The sequence below is a fragment of the Crocodylus porosus genome, unplaced genomic scaffold (genome assembly GCF_001723895.1).
Source record: "Crocodylus porosus isolate Cpor-Errol unplaced genomic scaffold, CroPor_comp1, whole genome shotgun sequence".
Classification (NCBI taxonomy): Eukaryota; Metazoa; Chordata; order Crocodylia; family Crocodylidae; genus Crocodylus; species Crocodylus porosus.
This window is the reverse complement of record NW_017728950.1, coordinates 20,780,411-20,806,422: the sequence shown is the minus strand read 5'-3', so window position 1 is coordinate 20,806,422 and position 26,012 is coordinate 20,780,411. Positions and strand designations below refer to the sequence as shown.

Genomic DNA, 26,012 nt, shown 5'->3' with positions numbered 1-26,012 from the left:
CACAACTTCATGAAGAACTTTGCCAAGGGGTCCAAGATCTCCCTTACCAGTTCCTCCCTGGGATGAAGTCATCCAGCCCTGCTGACTTCAATTCATTGAGACCCAACAAAAGCAGTCTGACAGCTTGTTTTGTTATCTCCTCTCTTGCCTTGTCTCCTTCCTTATTCAGATAAGTCTTCACACATCCTCCCTGTTAGTCAGGACAAGACCCAAAGTATATGGTCCCTTGGAACAGAAAGCTGTCCTTCATACAAGTTAAGAATCAGCTTGACATTTTACGTTTGGTTTCACCTTTCTTCCAACAGACATCCAGAAAATCGAAGTCTCCCATCATTACCGTTCCAGCTTTTGGATAGATGTGTCACCTGCTTGGAGTGCTTCATCCACTTCCACTTCCTGACTTGTTGGCCTACAATAAATCCCCACTTTTATATTGGTGCTGTATCTTTCAACTTTGGAAGGAACTAGCTACTAGATGGTTCAATTAGTTTTTCACCCCTATATCTAGGGTGGATGACTGATTTGCATGTCAACACCACTATGCTCTCTGGCTTTGCTCTCCCCAGGCAGAGTTCTTCTCTTGGTCCTACCACATATGCTTATGAGCTGGTCAGTAGCAAAAAAAAAAAAAAAAGTAAAGGGTATCTAAACCATGAATTTTGTCAGATGTAACTATTTGCATACAGGAACTAAAGATAAATGAGTAATATCTTTATAGGATTGTGTACAAATATGTACTCACAATCAGATTAATTTTACCTTGACAGAAAATATTTAATATTAAAAAGATACACTTTTGGAACAATAAAAAATCAGGACTGGCTACATTTTTTCATATGTTAACTCATGGCCACACGTAGTACATGTCTTTTTATACATATCTTCTTCAATATTTTCTTCTGGTCCATACTCATGCTGGTGGATGCCTGCTTCTTTTTTCCACAAACTGCTCCTAACTGCTCGACGGAGCTCTGATGAAAAACAGTAATAAAATCCTGTTAAAAAAAATCTGAAAGCACTACTTGTTTAAATAAAACAAATCAGCATAAAGGGAAATAACCATGAGATGACAAGAGGTCAGACAGGACATTCACTATTTAGGCAGATTCTCATAAATATCTTGTAAAGTCAAACTTCTGAATGAGCAGGTATCAGGCAACTGCTAGTGAAGCCAATGGATCTGCTTGTGCAGACAAGGAGAAAGGGATGAGGTCCACATCCATACTGAGGAAACTGCAATAGTCTTAAAGGAAAATGCAAATGTATTTGCCCTGCAGGAGTTATTTTTTAAGTCAAAAAGTAGGAATGCCTGTATCCGATTAGAAAGAAAGTTGACTAACTGGAGATAAAGGAGTTATAATTTAAAAATGAATATTACCTTGCCTATCTTACCTATTATTTAATCTACCTGTTATAATCCCTCAATCCTATTTTTGTTAAAATAAACCAATTGTTCCATGGGTTTTTGGGGGGAAATGATAAAAGGGTTCAACTTTCATCAAAAAAAGATTAAACTACCAACTGAAAAGGGTGACTTTCATCTTCCAAACTATCAACAATATCACAATGCCTTCTTAGTAAGTACTAAATGACTGCTACAACTGAGAACTCCTGTACGGATGGAAACTGAACAGGCCCTTATGCTGCATTATCAGCCATCATAAACTCTACTTATCTCCATCTTTCTCTCTAATCCAGGGGCGGGCAAAATAAAGACTGCGAGCCATGTCTAGCCCAGCAAGGGATTTTGTCTAACCTGTGGCAGGTCCCTTGGTCTTACTAAGCCCAGGTGCAGGGGGCCTGTCCCACCACCCCCAAGTGCACAGCGGGGCTGGGACAGTAAGGCAGCCGGACTCACTTACTAGCAGCCCCAGCTCCTTCCAGCTGCTGCTGCCAAGCTGGCCCCAATACCTGGGCACCCACTGCCAGGGGGAACCCACACAGGCAGAGTGTGCAGTCGGAAGGATTAGATGGGACTGTAGGCAGGTGGGGAGCAGTGTTCAGGAGTGGGACAGGAGAGCAAGGCCAGGATCAGAGGGTAGGATCGTGGGGTAGTGACAGCGCAGGGATGGGGCAAGGGGCAGGGGCAGAGCCATGATCCATTGCCTGCACGGCCCTGAGAAGGATGCACGTTTTGCAGGCAGGGGCAAGCAGAGAGGGGATTGTGACTCTGCCTTGGGCCCCAGACCTATGCTATCACCGCCCCAAGTTCCTAGCCTCGGATGCAACTCCCTGCTCAACTGTGGACCCATCCCATCCATCTAGCCATGCACCCTGCATGTACAGATCCCAGCTTGTCTTCATGGAGACCCTGGGATTGCTAGGTAGTGACAGCACAGGGCTGGGGCTCAGGGCAGAGCTGCATTACACTCTCTGCACACCCTGTCCATGGAACCAGCACCTGTTGTAGGGGCATGTGGACAGTGAATCATGGCTCTGTTCTGGGCCCGGGCCCTAGCCCTGTGCTGTCACTGCTCCATGATCCCAGTTCCAACCCCGCATACTTAAGACAACTTCAAACAATACTGTAATTCACCACTCTAAAAACAGGTGCAACTTAAAATGTAAAATATGACAAGCTACCCTAAAAGATCCAGAGGGGGTGGAGTCGAGCAGCTATGCTCTCCTTTTTGGATTACATTGCACCACCACAGGAGCCTCCAAGGACTTTGTAAAATCCCTGAAGGATGTGAAAAGCTTCCCACCGTTCCCCTTCTTGCTGAAAGGCATGCCCCTTCCTCCTCTCCCCAACCTGACTTTGCCTTCTGTCCTGAGGTAAGGAAGCACTAGAACTGCTCCTACTCATTGTATGGGGGCTGCATTCAGCTGGAGATGCAAAAAACAGTGGGGAACCCTCCCTGTTCTTGCTGCAGACGGGGTGGGGAGAACTACTTTCCTGCCACACTGTCGCCACTGTCTCCAGATAAGCCCAGCCACTGCTCAGCCTGGATTGACTCTGGAGCTTCCAGGCCCAGAAGCAATGGAGAAAACAGCAGCAGCAAGCATGGGAGTTGAAGGGAGAGGGAGAAGAAGGGAATGGGGCTGCCTCTGAGCAGGAAAGAGAAGCGCATGGGGATGGATTTTCACCTGCTGCATGGACTTAAAAGTTCCCAGCAGTTCCCGTGCCAAAGTCTGCCTGCACCGGTGAGGGCAGAAGATGCAGGGAGCAGGGTGTGCAGCCATTCCTGCAATGCAGATTGTTGCTCCCACACCCACTTTTAAGAATTCCTGGCTCTGTCCCTGTGTCCTATTTTTTCAATGCATCTGCCCCTGTGTACTATTAATAAGGCCTCCTGAAAGAGTGTAATTTGGGAATGATTCAATTTGAAGTTATTGGTGATATACCCAAGAACACACATTTGCCAAAGTTATCAGTGCTGTGTTCAAAACTATGTTAACTATAGTTAAATTTTATTTTCAAAAAGAATTGATAACAGAATGCAACTAAAATACATGACTAAGCATTACCTGCAATGCATCACATCTCCAACATGTATTGAGAGCACAACTTGTGACTATTTTTGATCCTGTTTCCAGGAATGCTTTCAATTACTTCCATGCAGCCTGCCATTTTCCATTACACTGGACAGCAGGTAAACTAGATCTTCAGTTTTAATCCCAAATATATTATATGATAATCAGGACAATAATTTCCATCCATATAGCACTTATTATTCATCTTAAATGATCCAAAGCTCTTTACAACCTATAAGCCCACTCATGCAAATTTTTGCATGAGTATCACCAGTGAAATCAAAATGGATTCTCATTTCAGAAATGGATATAGATTGGGCCTCTTCTACAAACAAACAGTATCACCAAGACAGCCTCACTTTGAGTGCTCCAATAAATGAAAAGTGTGTTCCCATTCATTGTGCAAGAAGCTTTCCATATAGGCAGCTTTACAATACCACATTTACTCACATACAACATGTACATTTGTGGTACTTGTAAACCCCCCTGCAAACCAGCCCTCCGAAATTGGGATGCATATTGTAAGTAGGGAAGCTGATTTTTTCTCCACCAGAATACCAACAGGAATGAATAGGAGTATGCAGACACTGGGGTCTACTGACTCCCAGGATGGTTACTACTTCTCCCCAGCCCCAACAAACAGAAAAGGTGAAGTCTAATGTTAACCCTCCCACAACTACAGAAACTATTGGCTGAGCACTGCACCTTGCGTCCGAAGCATCAATTGAGCTCGCTCAAAGTAGTATCTTCATGAGGCTTGTAGTGTGGAAAAAACACTATTATTTAAGGAACTTATATAAAAAATATTTTCTTCTACATTCTGCCTTCCAAATACAAGGTCTTACATACAGGGATCAGGAGGGGAAAGGGTGGAGGGTACTGTGAGAAAATATGGCATATTCTGGGGTAAGGCCAAAGAACATTCATCTACCACAGTTGTGTCATGTTTTCTAAATGACTTTGAAAATTTCCTTCTGGTCATGCTAAGTACTTAGTTACCAAATATACTGATGGATGTAGAAGTAAATGCATATATAGATGGACACTACTATGGCTGCTGCAGCAGTAGTATTTACTTTAAGTATTCATGTCCAAAAATAAATGTACATTTTAACTACTGATTTCATTTCATGGTCATTAAAAGATAAAACCACAAATTTCTTCTTTTTTTTAAGGTTTAAATTCAATCTGCTTACCTTTAACTTTTTTATCAAACTTTTTCTGTTTCATCTTCTCCCTAGTACCTTGGCGAGCTTCCTTTGCTTCTTGTAATGCTTCTTCACTGCCCCAAATTTCAAGAGAACGTTTTATTACCTAGAGGGTGGAACATAAGCACATTTCATTTTACCCTGCCTCTACATCCCAAAGATTCCTTCACAATGACAGGCAGGTTTCTTGCTTGAAATGGATTTGCAAGTAGAGATTCATGCAACATCCATGACGTTCTATCGGACCCTATGTGATTTCCTATATTCCACTTTTAAGAATATGAAGATGCTAGTGAATTGCCTACCAAGAATGACTGGTGGTGGGGAAGAGGGCAACGATCTGACAAGAGCGTAGCCACCCACCAACTTTCACTGAAGCAAAGTTGTAACAGTGTTTTATTAGCATAATTAAATAATGAGAAACAGCCTCCTCAACAATACTTGTAAAGGGCTTGTGTACACTATGTAGATGACACATTTTGGAGCACTACCAAGAATTACGCCTCACTACATGCACCAAATGCTGTGAATTAGTCAATGGGGCTGCCCTGAGCACACACCAGTAAGTATGCTTGAGAAAATGATCCCAAGAACAGCACACCAGGGCTGCTCAGGGTTTTATCCCTTCCACTGTTCTGCAAGGTTGATTCTGTACAGAAGTATAAACACAAATCAGATTTTGATTTGGAGAGTACCAAGTAAATCCTATCTGACTGTCTGACTGGGTACTGTACTTGGGGAGAGTTCTACAAACACTTCAGGCACCCTCAATTTGTTGCAACACATAAAAATTGGGCACCTCGCTCCGGCAGGTGATAAGGCAACTTACTCTGTTTCCTAGGCTCTCCATGCACTCAATGGGAAGCATTAAGTGCCTCCAAAGGGAGATCTAGATCACCTGGATGCTGAGTAGGTATCTGCCTAGGGTGAGCCAACAGGAAACACTCAGCCCAGGGGTCCATTTGAACTTGTGTTTTTCTGCAGCTGCGGTACCTAACTCAGGCCTGTGCATTAGGTGCCTCCTTCTATCAGGATCCAGTGGTAGGTAAATGATGCCGTGGCACAGATACTGCCCATCTTTTACGTAATAGTCTAGGGATTCCAATATTTTCCCAAGAAGCGGGAGACTTGGGTCCTAAGACCTCCTGAGCCCGTGGAAATTTTAAGCTACTTTTCTCACTTTGTCGGAATGTAACCCCTGCTTACCAGGTGACAGGATAGTCCGAGTGTGGGCACCCTTCAACCCTCTGGCGGAAGCAAGATCTACTGTGAAGCTGAGAAAGCAACTCACAGGCCCAAAACAGAGTAAGATGCAGTCTAACTCTGTAGCCCAGAGAAACCAGAGTACCCAATCACTGGGGCAGGGAGTCAGATTGCTTTTAGCTTCCTTTTCTTTTGGCTCTGTGACACTTGTTTTTTGCTGCACAATTTATTTAGTGTGGGAAATTATAAATATTCTGAGTTCAGCACCACTACAGAATGCAGCAGGAGCATCATTAGAATACAAAAAAAGGACCAAATCATTTAAAATATGTAACACTTTCCATACCTGGAGTTTTAAGTAAAGCTTCATGTCACCCCAATTTGCATTGTGAGGGTTTTTTTTCAAAATAAATTTGAGTGCTGGTTCTCTTTTGTCCAAATCACAGTCTTTCAGAAGGTACTCCTGCTTTGCCTCAGTCTTTGTTATAAGCTTATGCTTATCTTCAGCATCCCTGAAGAAAAATTTTAGAAGAGTTTAACAAAAAGCAATTTGCAACAGCTAGATACCTAGCACAAAGAAGTAGTAATAACAAAAAGATTTAAGATTAAAAAATACAATTTTTTACAACAGCAGATTTATAGCACTGTCTAATAGGGTTAACCCCCTGAACAAGGCTGGACCATTCTTATCTAAACTACCCTAGAGAAGTTGCTTGTCTAACCTATTTTTTAAACTTCATGAACAACCCTCTTGCACAACTACCAGACACAATACCCCAAAACATAAAAAAACCTAAACTTGCCACAGGTATAACAGGGGGATAACATTTTCTATGCCTTGCCACTGCAAGGAAAGGAAGTAGTTTGTTAATGTACATTTACGGGTTCCAGGGAAGAGGACTATGACTCCCTACTATAAAAAAAGCAAAAAAAAGCAAAAAGCGAAAAGGAAAAGATTACAGTGCATACCAACCTGACCATAAAATAAAATTACTTCCCGATTCCAAATGTATAGATCAGTCTGACCCTGGGCAGAAAAGCAAGACCCCCTGGGTTTTTCAGTCCCAGTCAGAGCATCAGCAAACCCCAGTTAAGATCCCCAGCCTTGGGTGCAGCCAACACCCAAGGTAAAAACACCCTGCCCCTGTAGTAACAGGAGGGGGAAAAATTCCTTCTCAGCCCCACGTGGTAAACAGCAAAGCCAGAAACATGGGAAAACCAAACAGCATCCACTCTGCATTGCAACCAGGAGAATGCAAAAACACATCTCGTACACTGACTGGAGAGTCAGTACTCCGCTTCCTACAATCCCGTCTCCTCTGCACACTTATCCCAGATCCTTTAATCTTCTTTCAACAGTTAGTTGTGCAACTTTTCTCCATTCTCCTGATGTTCAGCATAGTTCTTTCCAATTTCTACCTGCTCTGGGCTGCAGAGCTCTTCTCATGATCTGAGATGTGTGCCTGGAGAGTAATGCTCCTGAACTTCCAACTGCTGCTCTTCATAGTGTACTTTAGGCATTCCTAATCCTAAATCATCTTTGACGAATGCCTCCAAAGGAGATCTTGAAAACCTCCAAAGAAGGAGATTCCACAGTTTCCCTAGACAGTTTATTCTACTGCCTCACTGCTCTAAACAGTGGAGAATTTTTTCTGAGTACCCAATCTAAATAAAGTTGTTTTGCTGCAATTTTAACCCATTGTTATGCATCCCACTCTGTAGCAAAGAAGAAAAGGTTGTTCTTCCTCTTCTTTAAAGCAGACCTTCAGATTATTCAAAGACTGATATCATGACCTCCCATAATCGCCTTTTCTTCTGGCTAAATGTACTCAGATCTCTTAGGTATCCAGGTTGTAGCCATATTGGTCTGGAGGGAAAAGCAATCAGGACTCATAGTAGAGATTATATCTTTTATTAGACCAACAAGATTCAAAAAAAAAAATCTTTAATTGCAAGCTTTTGGGCACAAACACCCTTCCATCAGGCATTGGAGAAAACATCGTAAAAGTTATCCTGGGTAGAAATGGAAGTTCATATTTCATAGGATTTCACAGAGGAGTCAATAGATGGAAAACTCCTCTGGGAAGGCAGTTCATAGCTGGTATGGAGTGTCTCAACGCCTGTGAATTTCTGCAATTATACAAATTATTCTGAAACAAAGGCAGGAGCAGGATCTCAGGTTTCAGGTGGTCACAGCTGCTTCCTGCTTGGGAAATTATTCTGGCCAAAATGTTCACAGACTCTCTTCTTGTTGTCTTTAACTTCCCGACAGCTGAAGCTCATTCTTTATCTTTACCTTTCTGACTTTGTCCCTACAAGTTCTTGATATTTCCCCAAGATGGTTCCTTGATGACCTGCCCATTTTTCCATCTCCTGTGTGCTTTCCCTTTTGGTGGCAGAGTTGTACTGCTACCCAGCACATCCACAGGTGGTGAATGGTGGAATGACCTTCAAGGAAGTTTAGCTGCAAAATAAGTAGGGGTAACTCTGACAAATAAGCAGCTGTGGTCCAAGCAGCAGCACCACCACCAGGATGTGGTGTGGGCAGCAGATAGTTGCTGTCCCTCCTGAAAAGCAGCATATATCCTTTGATGGTGCTATGACATGGCCAGTATAGGTCACCATTATAATAAACTTGCCCAGCCCCCAGCCATGGGTCTACAAGTTCTCAATGGTGGAGCAGGTGGAAGAAAATGTTAAAAGATTTTAGAAGATCATACTCATGAACTGACATGAAGGTGGCAGTTACAAGACGGTTGTCTAGCACTTCAAGCTAGGAGTGTGATTTAGCAGCTATAACTGCAACTGAGCAGCCCTCTTCCACTCTGCTCATCCTGCACGGGGAGGGGGCTAGAAAAAGGTATCCTAAACGTAGTCTGACTGCCTTTTTCCTGACTGGATAACTGCACCCAGTGAGATCATCACTACTGCAGCCAAAATCAATGAAGACACAAAATGAATTTTGGGACCCAGAACATCAGGACCCTCATAGGCAATCCTAACAGTGAAAGCCCGGAGCACGGCACTGCAGTCGTGGCTCAAGAACTCAGGCAATGCAACACTGATGTCGCTGCACTGGGCAAGATCAGGCGAGTCGCAGATCGGCAGCTCACAGACTAACTTCTTCTGAAAGGGTAAATGGGACTTGGCAGGGGGTCGGACTTGATGATCTACTCAGGTCCCTTCTGACCCTACCTACTATGAAATATGAAACAATGGAAGGAGAATGCTGGCTTCACAGAGTTGGTTTTGCCATTAAAAATGAACTTGTAAACCAACTGAGCAAATTCCCTACCAGAATTAATGAGTACCTCATGACTCTTCGTCTTAAACTTGCAGGGAGCCAGTTTGGCACTGTTGTCAGCATATATTCCCTGACTGTTGAGGCCACCAATGAAACCAAGAAGAAATTCTCTATCAACCTTGACTAAGTCCTTTCTGGAGTTGCCGTGGGAGATGGACTCATTCTTCTTGGCGATTTCAATGCTGAAGTCTGAAGGGACTCACACCCCTGCTGAGGTGAGGAAAGCCATCAAGAAGATGAAATGACAAGGCATCTTGAGCAAATGGAATCCCTGCTGAAATCTTCAAGCAGGGGGGAGAGGAACTCACATCATGGCTCCATGCCCTCATCTTAAAGATCTGGAATGATAAGGAAAACCTAGGTGGCCTCAGGGACACCATGATCATGACAATCTTCAAGAAAGGAGATAAGTCTGACTGTTGAAATTACAGAGGGATTGTCTTGCTGTCCACCGCAGGAAAGATCATTGTGAGAACCCTCCTAGACGGTTTCTTTCCACTTGCAGAAGAGCTGCTCCTGGAGTCTCAGGGTGGGTTTAGTGCATCAAGAGATACAACTGACAGGATCTTCATTGCTCACCAGATGCAGGAAAAACGTCAAGAAAAATATAAACCTCTCCACACGGCCTTGACTTCAGGAAAGCCTTCAACTTCGTTAACAGAGAAGCGCTGCGAGGAATCCTTCTGAAATATGGATGCCCATCAAAATTCATCACCATTCTTTGCCTGCTTCATGACTGTATGTGAGGAGTGGTTCTCAATAACAAATCTATCACAGATCTTTTAAAGGTTAAAATGGGAGGCATACAAGGCTTCATCATAGTTCCAACACTCTTCTCAATATTCTTTACCACGATGTTACATCTGACCACCAACAAGTTTCCAGTTAGAATGGAGCTAAACTACCAAATGGATGGCAAGCTGTTTAATCTCAATAAACTATAAGGCAAAACTGAGACTACTTTGATGTCAATCAACAAGCTCCAGTATACTGATGATCAGGGATCCGGGCTTTCCATTTACTATGGAAAAATGCGGATTTTCTCCTTTGAGGGAGAAAAGTACAGATTTTCCTCTTCAAAGGAGAAACCCATAGGAAACCATGGGTTTCCCTTTGCAGGCTGGCATCCTTCTAGCTTGCAAGGAGCTGCTTGGGGCTGGAGGGAGGGCAATTGAGGCAGGGGGCACCACATGTGTGCACATACGGTTACAGCTAGACAGGGTCATGGGAGCAGACCTGGCAGCTGCATGCAGGTAAGTCCATAGGAGATGGGGATTGGAGACTGTCTGGGGTCAGGCAGCATGTGAGAATGTAAGTGTGTGTCGCAGGGGTGTGTGGTGATGGGTGCGTGTGTGTGTGGGGGGCACGTGTCTGCTGGCACTGGGGGAATGTCTGGGCACTGGGGCTAGGGCAGGGCAGGTGCCTGCTCCCTCAGCAGGAGAAGGGGGCAGGGAGCTGCATGGTTGGACTGCTGCCACCAGGGCTGGGGCGGCCAAGAGATGCTGCCCAGGAGGGGCTGTGGCCAGACTGCCTAACATGGTGTGGGAGCCCCAGCCCAGGGTGGGGGTGTCACAGGCCTTCCTTGCTCCTCCCTCCAGTCTGTGCCAGGGCTGGATTCACTCTGCTGCTGCCCTCATGAGCCGGAGCCACCACAGCCACTGTGCTCTGGCCTGGGTGGGGCAGGGGCAGCTGGCAGAGCCAGGTGACTGCAACTCAAGAGTGAGGGGCACTGTCAGCACTGGGGAGGGCGGTGGGTTGGGAGTGTGGGGCAGTGGCATGGCCAAAGGGGCTGCAGGTTGGGAGCAAGGGGTACCAGCAGGGCCGAGGGGAGAAGGCAGGGGACTGTGGGTTGGAAGCAAGGGCCAGTGGCAGGGCCAGGGAGCTGTGGGTTGGGAGGGGCAACATCATGGGCAGGGCACCAGCATATCAGAGATGCTGACCACAAAGCAGCAGTGGGGGACAGCTGCAGCTGGACACACATCTTTGTGGGTGAAGGGGATATGGGGAGCTCTGATTTTCCATGGTAAAAAAACCCAAATCAAATGCCAAAATATACAAGTATTTAGAATTTATTTTATTATAATGACTGGGGCATTGGTAGGTTTTCAAACTGCTTTAAAATTGTAAACATATCAATGAAACACTGTGTTAAATTACTACCTATGTATATAAATATGTAGTGGTGTTTCATTTTAATTGCAAAAGAATGTGGGTTTTGGGTTTTTTAACATAAAAATTTGGAATTGTTTTTTTTAAATCAGAGAATTCGCATTTTTAAATAGAGAAAACCAGGATCCTTGCTTATGATGCTGTAGCGTGTTCTCACGTGGAAGCAGACCTTCAGGCAACTGCTGACATCTTTACTGAGGCATACAGGAAATTGGGACTGACACTTAACATTTAAGAAAACTACGGTCTTCCATCTCTTAGTGAGAAGTTCCCAGCTCCGGTAATTCAGATTTACAGTAAGACTCTGGAGAACACTGAGTATTTCCTGTAGCTTGGAAGCCATCTCTCGCAGAAGGTCGACATCAATGAAGAAATCCAACATCCCTTCGAATGTGCAAGTGCAGCCTTTGAATGCCTGAGAAAACTGGTATTTAAAGATTGTGACACTGGATCTGAAACTAAACTTATGGTTTATCAAACACTCGTGATTCCTACCTTACTGTATAGAGCTGAGACATGGACAATGTACAGGAGACACCTCAAATCGCTGAAGAAGTATCATCAACACTGCCTCTAGAAGATCCTTTGAATCTAGTGGGTAGACAGATGCACCAACATTACGCGCAAACACAATGACCGCCGAGGCAATGATCATTTGACATTAACTTCATGGGGCCGGCCACATCAGCCAGATGTCTGACTCCCAAAGCAAATTATATTCTCCCAGTTCAGTCAAAGTGTATGCTCAAGAGGAGGGCAGAGAAAGCGCTTCAAGAATGTCCTCAAGGCCAACCTGAAAAAATGCAACATCGATACCAATTCCTAGGAGACTACTGCCCAGGACAGCCTCAAATGGAGGAAGAGCCTGCTGCAAGGATCTCAGTACTTTGAAACCTTAAGAAAACAACAGGAGATGGAAAAATGGGAGAAGCAGAAATGTGTCACGGACTAAATCAAGAGTCTGTTGAGCTTCCGGTACTGTGCGTTTTAGAAGCTAACAACCCGTGCTTCATCTACCTCTTCTTCCTGTGAGTTGGCAGTTACGAAACCCACAAATAAACCCCCAACCATATCACCACTGCATTTTTCCTTTTTTATTTCCGCTCAAAGAACACTCAAATCAACTACTGTCTTCCTCCTAGACCAAAGAAGAAATGTGTATAGGACTGACAATGCAGCACTACCTTATATCTTCCAACGCTATCCAGTCACAAGAGTGGTCTCACCAAGATTGTCAAACACCTAACAGGTCATAGGTTGAGGGGGTGTGTGTGTGAGAAGTATTTTGCTTTTCAATTTCATTTTCCTCTTGCATGCCTTTTTATGTCCTTTAGCTATTCCCTGTGTCACAACCACACCCCAGGCAGGATGACTTTGGGGCATTTGTGGAACATTATGTATAAATGATTTTCTGAATTAGATTTCCTGATGTAGAGTCTATTTTCTGTGTTCATCATTGTTATGTTTGTATAAATTACAGTATATCGTATGATTGTACTTCTATATCTTTATAGTATAGCTGGGATTCAGCAATACAGTAATGACTCTGTTAAGTGTCATTTTCTAAATAAGAAAGTTCACACCTATGGGAGATGATGCCTCAGGGAAAACAAACACTGAGAATTCACTTCTATGAAGATGACGCGGCTTAGCCTGCCTGAGAGGTGGGTAGGGACCTTCAGACCTGTCCTTAAGACAATGAAGGTCTACATTTCAAAGACAAAAAAGTGTTAGTGGAGAAACAGCCTTGTCATTAATTAGAAATAAGAGAATGTACCTCTATGAAAGCGGATTAGGAATCTTTATGGCTGTAAGGATGTACATGTTTTCCTAGGTATAACTAGACCAGGAAAGATGCCTCACTTGCAAATGTAAGAGTGATGTTGTAGCTGCGATGGTTCAGAAATTATGTGAAAGGCAAAGATTTCTTAAGGTGATTTCTTTTATTGGACCAACTATATAGCTGGGATAAAGCTGGACAAACTTTCAAATGCAGGACATTCTTCCTCAGGTCTCACTTGGAAAACAGATATATATTCCAAGGGGGGTGGGGGTGGAAGAAATGGGGAGCGGAGGGAAGAGCACAGAAATTATATACTCCTCCCCAAAAATTCAACAGAGCGGTGGTTAGTAAGCTGCAGCCTGTAGGGTGGATCTTATCAACAGAGGAAGGGTTTCAGCAGCATTCTGTGATAAGGGTTTTGCCTATGCCACACTGTGCTGCTCTCCAGCCAGGCAGCAGGGAGCCATTGTTTGCCGCTCTCCAGCCAGGCAGCAGAAAGCAGCAGCAGCAGCAGCTGGGTCCTAGCTCCAGCCTGTTTCAGACCAGAGCCACCAGAAAAGGGTGCTGACTGCTACATAGTCCAGTCATATATATAAAGCTGTTTTTTGGAAGGGGACATTTTTTAATTTTTGAAATTCATAACTGAGGTGCTAAGGAAGGAATTTCGCCAGGGGGCTGTCACTGTCACCACAAAGAAAAGCAAGATCTTTGTGACAAAGACAATTGCAACCAAGAGCAAGCAAGAGTGTAGGAAAACAGTTCCCCATACTGCAGTGAAACAAGTCACTGACCTAACCAGAACAGAGACTACCATGACTTTAGAAGAAATCATGCAGTACAGAATTACTGCTGTGAGCCTTTTGCTCTTCACAGCAGATGGAACATTCCCACAGACCTGTCAAATCAAAGTTCCTAACACTGATGAACCTCCAGTCCATCTCACCACCAACACTTTATCGTGCATTAATAGATGATGGAATGATATGGAATAAAATCCCACCAAGCAACACATGGTCTGAATGTGCCCTCGGTCTCTTGAAGTATGTCACTGGCCAACACCCACAAGCAGTGGTATTTCACTTCATTAATGATGAAGAATTGCTGAAGACTAGTACTAAACAGCATAAGCAGTAGTGTTATTGAAAGTCAGCCAGGTTTGTTGCTAATGTACACCCTGGTTCTGACCAGGAAATGCCGACTGGAGCATCCTGGCTCTCATTTCCATCAAAGCATTCTAACAAAATGAGACTACATTTCTTTTTGAATGGCATTATTTTTTCTACCATGCTGACTTGTGCTTCACAATGAATCTCACCTACTATGATGTAAAATCCAGAGAACATGATGCACGCTTTGTATTGAAATTGCCACGTGATGCTGACAAAAGGGCATTCTCCCATGAAGCTCAAATGGATCATCCCTGCACTGTTGCTTTTGATTTTGAAGATACTGATGTATGAGTTGTTGCTTCCTATATCAGTCACGTGACAAGCAAGATAGGTACATGTACAAGAAGAAACCAAGAAATGTGCTAGTATACTATTACTGCCATTCATTATTTCCAGAGCGTGATATAGCATCTGCTGCTCTTGGGGTTCAGATTCACTGGAGTAAACTGGGTTTTTTGGCTGTGGTAAACTGACATCAATGAAGTGAATCTTACAATCAAAAGATCTGACATACATGGAGACTATGCAACAACTTGGAAAAAATGAGGAGCTCACTGAATATCTATCTGTTCCATAAACTGGCTTTATTCACTGTCAGAATACTTTACAATGATCCTGTGAGCGATCGTTTGTCCACTGCTCATGCATGTAAATGGCAGCAAATGGCACACTACAATTCCTGCAAGATTTTCTTCCAGACCATGACTCCTTCAAACAGCACTGCTTCCAAGCACATTTGCAGGTCGATGAATGGAGAAATTCATGACATGCACAAACGTGTGATCCAACACATTTTGTATGGACGTCAGCGCTGGATGTGTTGGAACCTGTGACGTGTATAAAAGTGGAGTGAAACTGCCTTTAAACAATGAAAATGGACATTCAAATAAGCCAATTTAAGCTAGAAGTCATCTGAAGAAGATAGTGATAGAGAAGAAAAATACCTAGATTAAGAGTATCCAGTGTATGCAGTCACAGACTTGACTTAAAATTTGAGTTGAAGCATTTTATTTTACTTAAATGTGTTCCATAATCATTTATACCTGTTATTAATAATACTAAACGTGACTTTGAAGAAATAAATGGTAAAACTTTCCACTTGAAACAAGTACTCTTATTAAGTTGCCAAAAAAGTAGCCAATATTGATGGTTTTTGCATGTAAAGGCTTAGAGCTACCAAACGATGGGTCATTACTCAAAGGACAAAGGAAGTGTATAGGTTATTGAAATACCTATTTGAAATTGTCTAACAGAAATCATTTAGAAAAATCAAAATTGGTCTCATAGGTACAGAGAAATCAACATTTATTCATCTTGTTAGTCATGGCCACCATTTTTAAAGACAGAAGCTAAATGCCAAAATTAGAAAAGTGACCCCCAGGCTTAATTTCATCCTAAGCAACTAAAAAATTATTTCCAGTCATAAAAAAAATCTCCTAAAAAACACACGGACTTATACATATGATTGGGCTATACAACAGAGTATGCAGATGAGCAGCTAAGGATGAGTATTTAAGAGGTGCCAGTTTGACCTGGCCACCTAATAGGTAGACTAGAATCTGGCCCATGGTATCTTACATAGCTAAAGCATTATTTTATTTATGTCAAATACTGAGTATTAGCCATGAAAAAATTGTAATATCTCTTAGCATACACACACACACACATACACGCTATAATTTTACTATAATTAATTCTATAAAGAAGCTATACTTTTCCACTATATTACTTATTTTCTTTCTTTAGTCTCCAAGGAGCATTTGTGAGAGATGATTCTGTTCTGCACTTCCACCATGAAAAATGCAACTTAGTTGTATGCTAGACATGTAATTTTCAAGAAAAATAAAATCGAATACATTTTTTGCTGATATCATTTTTGCTGATAAATTATTTACATTCTATAAAATGCAACTACAATGGTTCGAATAGTGAAAATCAAGTTTCAGTTCTAGCAAAACATATATTAAATAATATGAATAGTAATACTTTTAAGGGTATTTTCCTAATATTTACATACCTGCAATTATCACATATCGCCAAATGAAAGTGTAGCATGAGGTATGAATTCATAAATTGTTTCCCACAGTCTTCACAGAAAACATCATCAAACTCTAATAGAGGTTCTAGTGGAAGAAAACAAGTATTTTAATTAGATTTTTTTTTTAACCAGAACAAGTACTTTTGGTTGATCTTACAAGAGATTCATTAAAGTTTTTTTAAAAGTTTACATTATAGCTTTCAATGTCTTGTTATTATGAACACATCATGTTTCTCCCACTCAAAAGTTTCATAAAAATCTGTCTCACAAATAAAGACTCTGATCCTACCAACCGATCCTCTCAACTGAATCTCTTGCCTCTTTCCTGTTGCACTCTCTTTACCTTTCAAAAAAATGTATCATACATCAAGAGACGGCAATATTTGATTGTGTGTAAGGTTCAAATTACTGCAGGTAGCTGTTGAGAATCTATTCTTTTAACAGACCCAGGACGTAAGGGAAAAATATAATGGTAAATACTTGCTTCATCCAACAACTATTGGCTGAATGTCAAAATGTAATTTTCTTTAGTATTCTAGAACACAAAAAAAAAATCTCTGGTGATGAATGTCAGAGTTAGGGATGCACCAATAGAGATTTTGGGGGCCAATACCGATCCAATTTTCGATACAGTTGCTTCTAGCTAGTAAATCTGTTGTGGTGGAAGGGGAGGGGGGAGAAAAGGGGTATGGTGGGGAGGGGGAGCAGATCAACGCCCCCTGCAGTGAGGGCAGGAGTGGGGCTGGGGCAGGCTCTGCCCAGCCAGGGTGGGGCAGGGCAGAGCAGTGGCTTGTCCAGGGGACACCGGGGGGTGGCTCCTGCAGCTGTGCACACCCTGGGAGGAAGTGGGGGGGACGTGTGCCCCTGGATCTGTGCAGGGTGGGGCAGGGGCAGGCTGTAGCTGTGGACTGGGGCTGCACTGAGCTCTTCCCAACGTGTGGGGGTGGGGCAGGGGCTGAGCTGGGCTACGCTTGGGGGCAGTGCTGGGAAAGGGATTATGGGGGCACTGCAGCCACTCCAAATTTTGCTGTAGCCCCCCCATAGCCTCCCCTCCCAGCACTGCTACCACCCACCCCAAGTGCAGCCTGGCCCAACCCTGACCTCACCACGTGCCAAGAAGAGCCTGGCACAGCCCCGGCCCCAGTCTGCAGCTGCAGCCCACCCCACACAGATCCAGGGATACACGCCCCACACCCCCCATGCCCTTCTGGGGTGCACACAGCAGCAGGAGTCACACCCCGCTCCCTCTGCCCCCCAGACAAGACACAGCTGTCCTATGCCTGACCCCCCTGGCTGGGCAGCCCCAGCCCCAGCCCCACTCCCTCCCTTATCGCGGGGGCCTTGATCTGCCCCTCCCCTCCCACCACAACAGACTTACCAGCTGCACGCAGCTCTCCAAGCTGCCAGGCTGCACACCTTGATGCCTACATGCTGCACTGTGGCTGTGTGCACACACAGGCATTTATTGGCCAAATTATTGGCCACATCGGGCCAATTTCCGATACAGTCAATTTTCTTTATAATAGTGTCGATCTGATATTGGACCTATGTATTGGTGCACCTCTAGTCAGCGTAGACACATCTTTATAGCAAATATATCTAGGAAAGCCTGCTGTATTCCTAATTTTAATTTTACACTAGAAACTATACGTGTGCAGCATCTTTCACACCAAGCACTACCATTGAGTTTTAGACTTTTAAGATAAAATTCCAATTAGTCAAAGCCTAAACTATTTTATTAGGACAATACTTCAGTGAAGTTTCTAATTGCACATGTAGTGATACTGGAAGCATAGATCCATCTATGAACACTTTAAATATTGGAGCCTCCACAGCAGCAGGACTGAAGGCTCCTTAAGCCCCAAACATTACACAGTGACAAAGTCCTGGCATGGAGCTGCAAATGGTTTGCTGCACACATGCATGTGGGCCCCCTGCATCCCACTCCCAGCAGCTCCAGGCAGGACCCCATGCAGGCTAGAATGCTGCCCACTTGCAAGGGGAAACCCACTGTCTCCCCAAGAAAACCCAGGCATCCGGGGCCCCGACCCGGTGGCGGAGAGGGAACCCAGGTGTGCAGGGCCCTAGCCAGAAGGTATAATTATTGATAAGCATTATTGGCTGCAACGGCCAAAAAAAAGCGGATAATGTCATTTTACTTTATCAGTGCCAATCCGATAGGCAACTGATATATCAGTGCACCTCCAAATGATAGTCCTGAACCCTATCTTTGAGTGACATACCATTAATGTGAATATCTGCAGATGCTGTGGCTGGCTTGGTCAGCAGAGCAAACAAAACTGTCTGTCTGTCTAATTGGACACAATCAGTAAGAACAAGGCAGCCTTGTTAACCAGGGCTAGAACAGCTTCCTACCATAGGAAGAAAAGAGAAGAAATCCTTCCTATTGCCCTGTTACTTTCTCTAAGATATAAATTTTAACTAATTGCCATCTTGGCCCATTAGAAATCTAGTGTAATCTGGTTCCAGAAGTTTCAGTAAAACAGACATTTAAGTAAAACCAATCAGAGATAATTTATTAGAATACTTAGATTATGTTTACCAGCTACATATAAATAGCGGGTATAGGCTGGGAGAGAACTTGGTAACTTCTACGTGATGCCTGCTGTGCTGTTTGCCAGCCAGACCTGCTGTTCGCAGTAGTCAAGACCCATTCCGTAAGATTCCGCTTATCCATGGCACTAACCTTGCTTCAGCAATTAATCAATAAACTTCACACATTGGTTTGAATGACCCAAGGATTTTAATTAATTTCACCCTTCCAAACCATTTGACAGTTGTTAACATCAACCAGCAAATAGTTGGTTGAACAAACAGTTCAAATTTAATTGAAACTATTATTGACTTTGGTAAATTCTCTCCAGCTAGCGTGCCGCTTATTTTAGTAGATGGCTTATACTAACTATGATCATTAGAGTCGCTTTCTGCAAAGACAACTGAATTTACCTGAAGGATGCACAGTTTTCTGAATCTTGTCCTTCTCTTCCTCTTCCAGAAAGAATCCTCCCCCTGTATCAACTATCTTTGGAGGTGCTTTAACTTCAACAGTGCCTGAAGAAACAAATAAGAGTTTAAAGGAACTACACATACACACGCATTTACAAAAAAACTTCCAAAACAAGTATACAAAAGGTGACATTTATATCCAATGGGTTCATAAACTGGCATGCAGATTGTTCTGCTTTCAAAAAGCACTTTGCCACACAGAGTTCTTAAAACCTACTTCCTCCTGACCACAGAGAATAAATTTCTAGCAATGGAGAAAAATCCATTTACTGTAGGTAATTCAAAACCTCACCTACATTACACAACATGCTTGCTACTCCTGCAGAGCAAGAAAAGCAACAAAGAAACTAAAAAGCGTGCAAGACTGTTTTCAAAGCTAAATCTAATACCCATAATGCTCAACTCTACAGATGATGGGATGGACGCTTTTATTAAAGTTTATGTAAAGCCAAAAATAAAAAAGTATTTAGACTCTGAAGATAACAATACAAAGTGAAGCTGAAAAGTCTTTTGATGGAAATCCATTTTATAACAAAAGTTAGTGTACGTTGAATCAACTACCTGATCATGTAAAAACATAGTATTTGCCACACAGGTATTTTGTTATTTAACTGACAACTCTAGAATTGAAACCCTGAAGTTTAGACAGCATGGCTTACCACAATAAAATCAAGCTTTGGGACTCAATTTTGCAGAATATGAAGACTTTTGCTCCCCAAAATAGCTTAAGGTAGCGTAAATCTTACCATTAAGCTCTTGTTTTAATAAACTGTATTTAAGGATTCAAATTTAATATGATTGTGTGACACCTCCATCCCAATCCCTACTACCCATCTGCGCTTTTGTTTTGATGCTTTGTTTCTTGCTACTCGGCCGGTATTCAGTTATCCTTGCAAGGTGGGCCAAAGCCTTGCGGTGGTTGGATCCAACCTATAGGCCACAGATTGGGGACCCTCAGTTTAACCTATGTATATAATTTACTCTTTCTAACAGCAATGTGTTTAATTCTAAGGTATAGATACATTAACGGGATCTGGATGCCAAAGCAAGCACATGTGTGCACCAATGCACAGGTGCCCTTGGCTCCCCTGACCCCACCAAGAGGAGTAGCAAGGAGCCAGCAGCAGCAACAAGGTAAGCCGGGCAGGGAGGGGGAAGGGAGAGCCAAGCCGGGCCAGCTGTAGGGAATTGGGAAGCGGTTTTCCTCCCCTCCCATCCCTACTTCGATGCGCAGGAGTTTGCATAGAGGAGAGAGCAGGAGGAGCCTGAGACTCAACGTGTTGAAGTTGGCGGCTTTGGACAGAGTCTTCAGGAGAGTGCACGTGAGGAGTCTTTAATGGGGGTGATGAGTCAGTGCACAGCCAGGGACCTGCTCTGATGGCTGCCTCCTGCCTGGGGCTCCACTGAGGCCTCCACCCAGAAAAAGCCATTGGGTGGGTTGGTGGCACCCGCACCCCCTGCCTACAGGGGTTGCCTGGTGGGCTCTCGAGGCCCAGGGGTAATGGCAGGGCCAGGACTTCCCTCACCTGTCCCACTTGTGCCCAGACTGAGGATCTGGAGGGGCAGGTGAGGGAACTCCAGTCAGAGGTGAGAAGGCTGCGGGGGATCAGGGCGATTGAGGAGATCGATGAGTATTTCCATTCTCTGCAGGTTCACACGCCTGGAGGGAAAGAGTCGGAGGGAAGGAGTCACAGCGAGGAGCTGATGCGGCTGGATGGCAGACAGTCACCTCGAGGGCTAGACATCACAAGCCCAGGGTGACTCCCTCAGCGCAGCTGAAGAACAGATGAGGCCCTAGCATCACTGGCAGAGTGCAGCAGTGGAGGCAATTCTCACAGCCACCACCAAGCAAGCTAAGAGAGAACCGTGCAGCCGGAGGAGAAGACGTTGGGTCATTGTGGTGGACGACTCCCTCCTGAGAGGAACAGAAGGAGCCATCTGCTACCCAGATCCCACAGCACAGGAGGTATGCTGCCTGCCCGGAGCCCAGATTCGAGACATCACAACAAGGATTCCAAACCTGATTAGGCCCTCTGACTACTATCCCATGGTCCTCATCCATGTAGAAACAAATGATACAGCCCAGAGTAGTTCAGGCAGGGTCACAAGTGACTACATGGTGCTGAGAGCCAGGCTCAGAGGTTTGGGAGCACAGGTGGCCCTCTCATCCATCCTACCAGTCAGCAGTCGAGGACAGCACCACAGCAATTGCGTCAAAGATCAACTTGCAGCTTTGGAGCTGGTGCCATCATGTGGGGTTTGGATTCCTTGACCACCACCTGCACTTCCAGGATAAAGCCTTGTTTGGACGAGATGGACTACATCTCTCTCCAAGTGGTAAGAGTCTCTTCTCTTACAGGTTGGCTGATCTCATATGCTGGGCTTTAAACTAGGTTCATCGGAGGACAGGGATGTTAACGACAGAGAGAGGCCAGGAACAATGAACCTCAAGCCAGGTGCTGGAACAGTCCAGGTAAGTACCAAGGGCCCCACTAAGCATCAAAATGGGGAAGTAGCAAGGGCACCTACTGGGGGCTTAGATGCCTCTATACTAATGCTAGGAGCACGGGGAGCAAGCAGTAGGAACTTGCACTCCCGCTTGCAAATAAAGAACTCGACCTGGTTGGGCTAACAGAAACTTGGTGAGATCCTACCCACGACTGGGCAGTGGACATTGAGGGCTACAGGCTGTACAGACAGGACAGAGTGGAGAAAAAAGGTGGTGGGGAGCACTGTTCTCTCGGTTAAAGAGCAATATACATCTTCCGTAGTTAAATTGGACCAAGAAGAAGGGCAGACTGAGGTACTATGTGTCAGGTTACAGGGGGTTGAGGTGAAAGGAACTTGGTAGTGGGGATCTACCACAGACACCCACACCAGGGGGACAAGTTAGACCTAGAATTCTCGAGACAGGTCTCAGAGGCAGCGCACTCAAAGGACCTGGTTGTCCTGGGTGACTTAAACTTCCCAAATATCTGCTGGCAGAAACAGGCAGCCAAGTCTGCCTGTTCATGAAAGTTTCTAACCTCCTTAGAGGACTTTCACCTATCACAGGAGGTATACTTTCCCACTAGGGAAAATGCCTTACTAGACTTGGTGCCTGCCACAGGGGACGACTTGGTGGGGGATATGCAGGTGCAAGGTAACCTAGGGTATAGTGATCACCTACTGATAGGGTTCAGTATCTGGAGAAAGGTGGGGAAGATAACTAGTAGGGCGGAAGTGCTAGACTTCAGGAAGGCCAACTTCAACAAGCTCAGGAGATCAGTTAGGGAGGGACTGACTGGTAAAAGCCTTGGAGAGATGGGAGTCCAGGAAGGTTAGGTATTTCTCAAGGGACTAATCCTGCAGGCACAGAAAAGGACTGTCCCAGTACACATAAAGGGAGCAAAGAAACCCTCTTGGTTGAGCAGGGAAATCCAGGAGAGCCTGGAGGAGAAAAGAGAGGCCTATAGGCTGTGGAGGCAGGGGGCTGCTACCAAGGAGGAATATACCTGCTTGGCTCAAGCTGGCAGAGAAAGTGAGGAGAGCCAACGCAGAAATGGAGCTTAGGCTGGCAGCAAAAGTTAAGGCTCAGAAAAATTTAAATTTTTTAGTATAAAGGAAGCAAAAAGAAGGTGCAGGGTAACTTAGAGCCCCTTCAGAATGAACTAGGGCAACTGGTAACAGATAGGATGGCCAAAGCAGAGCTTCTAAATGTCTTCTTTGCATCCATGTTCCTGGACACTAATACAAATATGCATCCAATTGGGACTTTATGTAAGCTCAGTATAGATACCAACCCACCAACTGTTCATGCTGACCTAGTAAAGGGGCACCTGGAGGGGTTGAATGTATTTACCTCAACAGGCCCCAATGATCTTCACCCTCGGGTACTTAGGGAATTAGCTAGAATCATAATGGAGTCACTGGCACAACTATTTGAGCACTCGTAGTGCTCAGGACAGGTCCTGGAGGATTAGAAAAGGGCCAATGTGGTCCCTATTTTCAAGAAGGGGAGGAAGGAGGAACCAGGTAACTCTCACCACTATCCTTGACAAGACCTTTGAGAAAATTGTTAATGATCACCTTTGCGGGGGACCAGCAGGTAAAATAATGCTAAGAGGCAGCCAGCATGGGTTCATAGCAGGCAGATCCTGCCTGAATAACCTGGTTTCATTTTATGACCAGGTCACAAAATGCTTGGATGAAGGAAGAGAGGTAGATGTTATTTACTTAGATTTTACAAAGGCCTTTGAAACAGTCACACCCAATTCTTATAAATAAACTAAACAGTTGCAATGTAGATTGTTACAGTCCGGTGGTTAGAAAATTGGCTTATGGGACGTACCCAGAGAGTGGTGGTGTACAGGTCTGTTTCTACCTGGAGGAATGTGGGCAGCGGAGTCCCGCAAGGCTCCTTCCTGGGACCAGTACTATTCAATATCTTCATTAGTGACTTGGATCAGGGAGTAGAAAGCACCCTGTCCAAGTTTGCTGATGACACCAAACTATGTGGGAAGAGGTAAACAAACTAGATGGCAGGGAGCAAAGCCAAGCTGATTTGGACAGGCTGGGATAGTGGGCGGACCAGAATAGGATACAGTTTAACAAAGACGTGTCATGTGTTGTACCTGCGGAGGAAGAGTCATCCTATAGCCTGGGAGGTACCACTTTAAGTAGCACAACTGCGGAAGGGGATCTCAGAGTTGTAGTAGACTCCAAAATGAACATGAGTCACCAGCAGGATGAGGTAATAAGCAAAGGAAGAACTTCTTTGCTGTCTGAGTCCCCAAGGTTTGGAATAGATTGCCACCAGATGTGGCTCAAGCACCTACTCTGAATGCCTTCAAAAGTCATCTGGATGTTTATCCTGCTGGGATCCTATGATCCCTGCTGACTTCCTGCCCCTGGGGCAGGGGGCTGGACTCGATGATCTTCCGAGGTCCCTGATGGCCCTAATGTCTATGAAATCTATTAAATCTATGAATGCTAACTGCACCCTTTCTTGCATAAGTAGGTGCATCACAAACAGGTCTAGGGAGGTGAAACTTCACCTCTATGCAGCACTGGTCAGGCCACAGCTGGAGTAGTGCGTCCAGTTTTGGGCACTGCACTTCAGGAGGGATGTGGATGGCCTGGAGAGGGTTCAGAGGAGGGCCACTCGTCTGGTTAAAGGCCTACAGAAAACCCCCCTATGTGGACTGATTGGGAGACCTGAACCTCTTCAGCCCTGAAAGGTGATCTTGTGCCTGCCTATGAACTCATGAGGGGGGCCCAGCAAGAAATAGGGGATACGATGTTTACTACAAATAATGGCCACAATCTGGAAGAGAGCAAATTCTGATTGGACATCAGGAAAAAATTCTTGACAATGACGGTTGCCAAAATATGGAATATGCTTCCAAGGGAGGTGGTGCTGTCCCCTTCCTTGGAGGTGTTTAAAAAGGAGATTGGACAGACACCTGGCTGGAGTCATTTGACCCAGCACTCATTCCTGCCCAGGGAAGGAGGTCGGACTCAGTGACCTAATAGGTCCCTTCCAACCCCAACATCTATGAAACGATGAACTTTCTTAAGATATGGCTAGCTCTTTTGTCTGTTTGTCAAACATGAGTATATCCCTTCTTAAGGCTCCTGGTTTCAAGGAGAGAATCCAACATAACTCAGGACTAACAGTTTCTTGTCTCATTTTGAGATGAGCTGAAATACTTTACAACGCTTTCTCTCTAGGCTACAGATGGGGGTTACTTGATGTTAAAACCCAGCAGGAGAAGTGAAGCACGCCGTTTCAGTGCTGCTCTCCAAAGCCGTGGGTGCAGGCACTGCTCTTGTTCCTCAGGGACAAGGACCACCGCGCGACCCTGGCTGTCGGACTGCCCCGCCCCACCCGCAGCCGACCTGTGTGGGGCTGCGCGGCCGCCGACAGCGCCGGGGGCGCTGCCCCCTGCGCGCCCTCCATGGCGCCGCGCTGCCCGGCCGCGGAGACGACGGGCAGCCGCGTCCTCTACTTCCGGACGTGAAGCGTACTGCGCCTGCGCACCGCTGAAGGGTGGTGATCGCCCGCAGGGACAGCTGGGAGGTCGTGTGTCCCCCCTCCCGGGGCCGCAGGACCCTCGGCCGGCCGGCGGGTCGCGCGCACGAGGGGCTGGAGCCGGCGAGGTGGGAGGCCCAGGCCGGCCCTTCTGACGGCCTGGAGCCGGGGCTCGGGGGTGTAGCGCCTGTGCGCTGCCCTAGCGGAACGGGGCGGGGCGGGCGCGTGATGCTGCAGGGCCCGGGGCCTGCGGGGGGACCCGAGAGGTGTGTCCCCGCGTGGGAGCGGGACGAGGAGCCGATACCTCCCGCTCCGGGTTTCCCGAGTGCTGCTTTTGGGCCGTAGGCACCGCAGGCCTGTCTTGAGCGTATTTGATTGCTCGATTGGGCCCCGTTTCTCCAAGGACTCCGAGCGCCTGACCGTGGTTTCGGTGCTCACGGTTGTGCACCCAGTGTCGTCCCAAGTGCTGAAAGGCTCAGGCGCTTCTCACGGCTAACCTGGCTTCCGCTACGCCCCTTCGGGGTCTTCCACCCCAACGGGCTCAGGTGCCCCTAGGGACGCCCTTGGCCTCACTACTCCTTTCCGTGTTAATCCTGTAACCCACCAGGTGGTGGGGGCGGGGGT

General features: G+C 45.3%; 1 protein-coding gene across 1 annotated transcript; it reads right to left on the bottom strand.

Moving 5' to 3' along the window:
• Window positions 1-749: 749 nt before the first annotated feature.
• XPA (XPA, DNA damage recognition and repair factor) lies at window positions 750-25,331 on the bottom strand. Its single transcript, XM_019555351.1, has 6 exons — window positions 25,256-25,331; window positions 19,316-19,420; window positions 16,328-16,433; window positions 6,232-6,397; window positions 4,671-4,788; window positions 750-971 (listed from the first exon to the last, which is right to left on the bottom strand). Exons 1-6 carry the CDS (start codon window positions 25,314-25,316, stop codon window positions 823-825), a joined length of 705 nt encoding a protein of 234 aa, XP_019410896.1. The 5' UTR covers window positions 25,317-25,331; the 3' UTR covers window positions 750-822.
• Between the last annotated feature and the right edge of the window lie 681 nt (window positions 25,332-26,012).

Bases quoted from the DNA above. Each gene is read 5' to 3' on its own strand.
- XPA (XM_019555351.1), bottom strand. From the start codon at position 25,316: ATGGAGGGCGCGCAGGGGGCAGCGCCCCCGGCGCTGTCGGCGGCCGCG. The intron at 16,434-19,315 runs GTAAATTCAGTT...TTCTTCCACTAG, and splicing joins GAAAACTGTGCATCCTTCAG to AACCTCTATTAGAGTTTGAT. The intron at 6,398-16,327 runs GTATGTAAATAT...ATTTTTCTTCAG, and splicing joins GCGATATGTGATAATTGCAG to GGATGCTGAAGATAAGCATA.